Consider the following 6684-nt stretch of genomic DNA (forward strand, 5'->3'; position numbering starts at 1 on the left):
GAGTGACTGTAGTCAAGCAAGCAGAAGGTTACAGGCAAGCGGGGTAGTGTACTTTTATCCGCAAAGAATGGGGTTGATGCTCAGCTAAGGAATCCCCTACTAATCGAAAGAGGGGATTCAAAAGTGTCTATTCAATATTCCAAGGTGTGAAGGGTCGATGTAATTGAGAAAGAAGCGCTCTAGCTCTCACTTGAAGTACATGAAGAATAATGACTCGGAATGAAAGGCGATAGGGGACGTACCCTAAGGAAGCAAGAAGGGAGGATTTTCTTTACTTTACCGCTATAACCTTTCTTTCACGAGTGAACCCGGGCACGAGCCTACCTTGTAAGAACCAAAGAATGGGTACCTAGGGAATGAACCGAGTTAGAGGCGTATGCTTCCTTGACCGATAGTTTGAGTTTGTGGAACAAGTTGTAGCGATCCCATACTTTCTAGTACTTGTGGAGAATCCCAGTAAGAAATAGCTTGAGTTGTTGGTGGAAGTGACCTAGACATATTTCTATTTATAGGTCCTAGCCCTTTTCTTCCGCTAGATAAGTTGGGAAGTCCAACATAAGGCAGGTCAATTACATCAAACCTCAATTCCATCGAGCCTTGCTTAGTCTGCCTATGGTTGATAGTGAACAGCAGATATGCTACATCAAGCACTCACTTTCTGTCTATTGGCCTTAGAACACTCCTTCTTATGTTGTTTTCAATGAAGGGGAAGTGATTCCTGAGTTCCTTCGCACAGGGTTTGAATTAAATTAAGTAAGTTTTGTCTACATCTTCTCTGCAATTACATCAGGAAAGAAAGCAGATACTAATGCTGAATGCACTTAAAAAATCCCATGTCTGAATGCCTTAAACTTCGATTCCAAAGAAAGCAGAACTAGACTGCCAACGATCTGACGATAGAGAGTCTTCACCTTGTGGACCTGCTTTCGCCTAATGGTAATCTTTGTCTTTCCTTCTGTCTTTCGGGGATGGGATTGGGTGTCCGAGTACCGATAACTAAGTAGATGTCTCACAGGCGAAGGATTAGACGTCTTTGTACTCACGAAGCAGGTCTACAGCTTTCTGTTTTACCTCAGGTGGTAGATATTTTCCCACCTGGACAACTTTGCCCGAGTTTTAATTGGGGAACGAACGATCTAAGTAAGGAGGTAGCTCCAGGAAGGTAGTTCTTTGACCCAGTTCAGTGAGACGCTCCGCAAATGTTGAAAGAATAAGCGATGACATTTGTATGGTCTTGCTGTTGATGGTACCTAAAAATGGGGTGCTGCCCAAACCAAACTGAGCTAACTACAGGTCCGAATATACTGCGATCACCCAGACCTTTCTAATACTGAATCTAATAGTGAAAGAAATCTTGTATAAGAAATTTCTTACTAAATGGGTGTCAAAGAGGAATGAAATGGGATGACTGATTGATGGATACGTGGTAATTTTCCACTCCTGAACGACTTGGTACTCCCTCTTTCTCTATGGATCGAGCATATGAGGTGCCAGTCTACCGCACCAATGCAGGTTATGAAATTATATAGATGCTCCCCCCGGTGTCTTGCCAGAAGCTCGTTTTCTAACCAAAAAATGGAAGATTTGAAAACCCCATCCCCGGAACTGGAAAAGGACCTAAACTCGTGATAGAAGCCGTCTTTCTCTAGTAGGAAATCAAAGACATCGGAAAGGCTCGCGTATTCCTATTCTTGTTATGGGAGACTGTCCATACCCTATCTCGACTCTGTTCACAAGACCCTAAAGTAGGGGAAGGCGGGTTTGATCCTATCATTTGTTATTTTAGTTTGAAATGGCAACACTAAAGAAGTGTGGAAACAGAGATTTAGAAAGCAGAGTTAGAGAGACCCCTTACCCAGGGATGTGAATGGGAAAAGAGCCATTGGAAGGTGACTAAAAGACCAGAAACAGGGGCTACCCGAGCTAATGATAGAGGCAAGAACACTTTCCGGCCAGGCCTGACTATAACCAACCTTACAGATCCCACTCAAGACACATAACGGGCCGGTTATGGAAGTCCACTCCAAATGTTTTACAACATATTTATCGTATTCTGATTTTTTGTAAGATGGAAACTTCTAAAGATCATTGAGAAGTTGAGAACAAATGTATATAAAATTTCTATCACTATAAAATGCGTAAGATATAGAAATCACACTGTAGCAATTAATGTCGATGGGGATGTAGCTCAGATGGTAGAGCGCTCGCTTAGCATGTGAGAGGTACGGGGATCGATACCCCGCATCTCCATCTTTTTTGTATTTTTTTCGTTTTTTTTTAGTAGTATTTTTTAGGTTTTTCCACTTTTAAGGGACTTTGATGCAATCGTTCTCGATCCAATAGTTGAGGTAATGAGGTTAATCTTTCTATTTATCATATGACTGTGGTTTTCTCTTAATAGTTCTCTAAACCAAATGGTACGTCTTTCAATTGCAACTTTGTGTTGGCATTCTTTTATGAACCATTGCGTCTCCCTCTTCTCACCACCTTTTAATGGGCATGCGTTTCGGCATAAATAATAGAGGATTAGAGGAAAAAAAATTGATAACTGAAGGGTCGTAACTGATTTACATATTCATCGGTAGATTTGTTTTGTCTCATCTTCTTTGTCTTTGTTGGAGTTTTTACAGTATTTAATCTAATTATTTAAAAACGTTGTATGAATTTTTCTGTTCTAATGATAAAGAGAACTACTTAGTATTAGACTCTTCGTTTAGTAACATTTTAAATTGTGTAATTTCATGAATTAATATTTTTCTCGTTGACGTCTCTCAATTAGGATTGTCGTGTCTCTTTTTTTTTTTTTTTTTTTTTTCTTTTTTAGTTCGTTTAGTAACTCACTTAAATACTATCTGTAATTAATTTCCCTATCATCTCCTCCCTCGGAGAAGGAACGTTACATATTTTATAATTGAGCATATGAATGCGAAGTTCAAGTGTTTTCATTTGTCTCTTGTTCCTCTTATCAAAATTGTTCTTTTTAATAGTTGCTATTGATATCCATGTTTAAATCAACAACGTAATTACAATTTGATTATTCGATTTAGATTGCCATTTGATATTATGGTTTTTGTTGATTTTATTTCAAATTTTCGAATTGTGATACAAACATGGGACATACAGTTCAAATAAGAAAAAGATTGAAGTGTCCATTTTGATTAAGAAATGATTGAGATGTGGAAGAAGATGATTCAGGTAAAGCGGATTAAATTATGTTAAGTACTGGGTTAAGGCAAACTGGATATATATCGCTTAGAACCGTAGGAATTGGGGTTTAAAATAAAGTGGGTATAGTTATATTAAAGAACAAATTTTTACTTTTGGTGTTTATTTAAAGTACCAAAAAGGTTTTATAGGAAAAAGGAAGAAAACAACAAGTAAAAAAGGGATAAATCACCTACACTTTTTTTTTTTTTTTTTAATGTTTGATTAGATTGGTAAGGCTTATCCATGTTTACAAAATGGTTAATCAGTTAGGTTCATGATATTGGTTATTTATTCCTATTAATAAATGTTTGCCTCACATCCGTTGGTTTTGGTTAGGCTCCGGATTAATTTCTACCATTTTTCAGGTTATGCTTCTTCAATGTACAGCTAGCAAAACAAGTTCTTTAGCAAATAGAGCCTATCGAGGAAAAGAAGCAAATGAAGCTCGGATACTGCCTACTGGAGACCATTTGGTTTTGTTATGATAATAAATGTAAAACCAAACAGAATGTAGCAATTTAGCAAATAAAGTTTCTGTTTGATTAATAATTAAATATTAATTCAGATGATTTATGAATCCGTCCTTTCAATCTCTATAGTTAGAAGAAGTTAGACCTTCGCTTCTATACTTTATAACTATTTATGTACCATAGTTGTATGGCATATATGCAAAGACGTTACAGTTGAAAGTTGTATAAGGAAAAAGATATTAGAAAAGATGATAAATTTGAATAAGCGATCTTTGTTATGAAACGACTCCCTTTGCATCAAAGCTCTCTTTCCTTATGCATCTTCTCGATTATACACAACTTTCGGTTCTCAAGTTTTTATTCTCATCTCTCCAACTCTCTAACTGGTGTGTTAGTGTTGATTTTTTCTTTCGATTAGATTTCTGATTCTCTAGGTTCACTAACACCGGTGTTTGGCAGCTACTTTGTATTAAGCGCGGCAGGATGAATATTGTTTGGAATAAATGTACGCATAACTATATTCCTACTATTTGTATCCTAAAACGATTCTATAGGTTGGTTCTCAAAGTTATATTGTATGCGTGAAGCATCCTATGCTTCTAAATCTTATTTTTTATATCAACTAATTATGTTTGATTGGTCGTATGAAACTCGGCTGCGTTAGTTTTGTATGTCTGAGAGAGAAAAATATGACTAAAAATAATGTTTTCAGTAAACATGCTCCAAAAACCCCAACTTTGTATAAAATGAAATAAAACTTTGGTCTTTTCATCAACAGAAATCAATAGCAAGTTGTTTAGATTTAGAAGTTAAAAGAAATAGGAAAATCAAAAAAAGAAATCTATATACCATGATATATAGATTATCCAACTGGTATTTTATTCCCATAAAAAAAATATTTGTTTTGATTTCAGTAGTTTCTTGAACACAAAATACCAATTGGTCAATGCTTTCAACGCAAAAACTCTGTTTTTTTTTGCTTAATCTAAATTCTAAAAGATATCATATTTGCACATGTATAGTAGAAGCAGACTGATTTGGTAAAAATATTGTATAATGCAGTTAGCCTTAAAATATCTACTGAGGCTATAACAGTTATGCGTAGGAGTGTTATTATCCTGCACAAAGACGTTAGTAGAAGGACTAGTTACTCTTGATATTTGCTCTCAGATCAACAAACTGCTTATAGACGGTTAAGATGTAATAAAGATCCTGAAACTGCAACAAGCTCACCAAAAAGACAACTAAGCCTTGAGGCTAAAGAAAAGGCTTGAAAAAAAAAAACAAAAAAGAGAGTCCATACTCAAATCACAGAAACGTATAGCTGCAAGAGACCATCCCATGTATGTATCATCAAATGGTAAGAGTTCGACAAAGATGAAGCGTGAGATAGTTAATGCCTCCAAGCACACAGTCGAGTGATTCGACATTCCCCCAAATCTCACCTCCTTCACGTTTATCCAACACGATCATTGCGCACCAAATACCTATTTCCCCAATGCAATCACCATTAACATAGCTCCGGTTACTGCCCAAAATCGCCAACTTTCCACCAAAATTCGCCATTTCAGAATCAGAAGAAAGGATATACTTAGGCAGTCTCCCCAAAGATTCACCTTTCACAGGTCTCCAAGTCTTCTCCTTTGGATCATACACGACTATTGGATGTCCAAGACTACACCGACGATCAATTGTATACAGCATATCATCTTCCACACATTGCACAGGACATGACTCTTTCCAATAATTCTTTATTGGATGAGTTGCACCGACGGCGGATGCGTCCCATTCATCACCTCTTCTTTTTCTTGGTTCGTAAACCAAACAACCTTTATAATCCAAAATGTAAATCTTGTTTTCCATCACCGCATATGCCCCAAACTCGCTAGAACAGTTAGTTTTAGGGTACGGACCAGGCAAAGATTCCCAAATCTGTTTCTCAAGATCGAACACTTCGACCCATTCCGACTCCGATGGAAGTCGCTTCCTGAAACCTCCGCTTACGTAAATCTTTCCGTCAATTACTCCGGCGGCTGCCTTGTAACGACCCCTTCTCATTGGAGGGAGCGAGCGACACTTGTGTGTTCTGCAATCGATGACATTCATAAACTTCACGCGTCTGTGGTCGATCGTTCCACCGATCACATACATCTCTAAACCGATAGTGACAACAGAAGCTCCACAAGGCATGGGTGGAAGCGAACCGAGTCTGGTCAGGCGTAAAGAAGAAGCCTTGTTTCGATATAGAATATGCCAGCTTGGGAGATTTTTCTTATTAGGGTATCCGATGGAGGCATAAAGAATCGTTTCGGAAAGACCGAGGCGCGCACGCGTTTCGTAGAGACTTGACGAAGCGATCAAACTGGAAAAGTAACGGGAGACGGAAGAGAGACTTGGGTAATCACATCTCCGGATGAGTGCGACGAGAGCTTCGGTAACATCGTTTGGAAGTGGGAAAGATGTCGAACCTTTCTCTTCTTCTTCTTCTTCTTCTTCTTCTACGTCTTCTTTTTTCGGCTTCTTGTTTCGGTTCTCGTTTCTTGTCGAGATTCTTCTACTTCTTCTTAAAACTGCTTCTTCTTTTTGTTTCTTATTTGGATCGCCGCCGTCATTAGAGTCGTCGGGAATTTCAGAGATGTTAACCATCGTCGTTTCGTGTGTGTGAAGTCAACGGTGAGAAATAGTGGAAACAGAGTCTATTTCGATTTTATGAATAGCTCTTCGAGTATTTATAGCCATAGTTTCATTTTCATTTTACAGTATAGGATCCAAAATTCATGCTTCAACTTAAATCATGTGGGCCTTTCAAGCCTAAAACGCTGGAGCCTTTTACAAGCCCAAATTCTGTTTTAGTATATGATATTTCAAGTTAGCCTACATTTAGTTTTTGTTTATATATTTTTATTTATAACAACTAGGTTTTGAACCCACACTACACGTGAATTTATTTGATATATTTTAATAAAAATTATATATGATTGATTACGGTAATAAAATATTATCTTAT

At 37.5% G+C, this 6684-nt stretch overlaps 1 protein-coding gene, 1 non-coding gene and 1 pseudogene across 2 annotated transcripts; 1 reads left to right on the forward strand and 2 right to left on the reverse strand.

Moving 5' to 3' along the window:
- Positions 1–366: 366 nt before the first annotated feature.
- On the reverse strand, positions 367–1224 carry LOC147945232 (uncharacterized). The gene is given in 2 exon segments (XM_087509627.1): positions 367–606; positions 1096–1224. Coding segments are annotated over 2 exon segments (369 nt in total).
- Positions 1225–2177: 953 nt separating this feature from the next.
- Positions 2178–2250, forward strand: TRNAA-AGC (transfer RNA alanine (anticodon AGC)). Its single transcript has one exon. It is a non-coding gene; the product is annotated as a tRNA-Ala (tRNA).
- Positions 2251–4899: 2649 nt separating this feature from the next.
- Positions 4900–6323, reverse strand: LOC104779600 (kelch repeat-containing protein At1g19470 pseudogene; annotated as a pseudogene).
- Between the last annotated feature and the right edge of the window lie 361 nt (positions 6324–6684).

Source organism: Camelina sativa, chromosome 4, assembly GCF_030686135.1.
Source record: "Camelina sativa cultivar CO46 ecotype springtype chromosome 4, ASM3068613v1".
Taxonomy (NCBI): domain Eukaryota; kingdom Viridiplantae; phylum Streptophyta; class Magnoliopsida; order Brassicales; family Brassicaceae; genus Camelina; species Camelina sativa.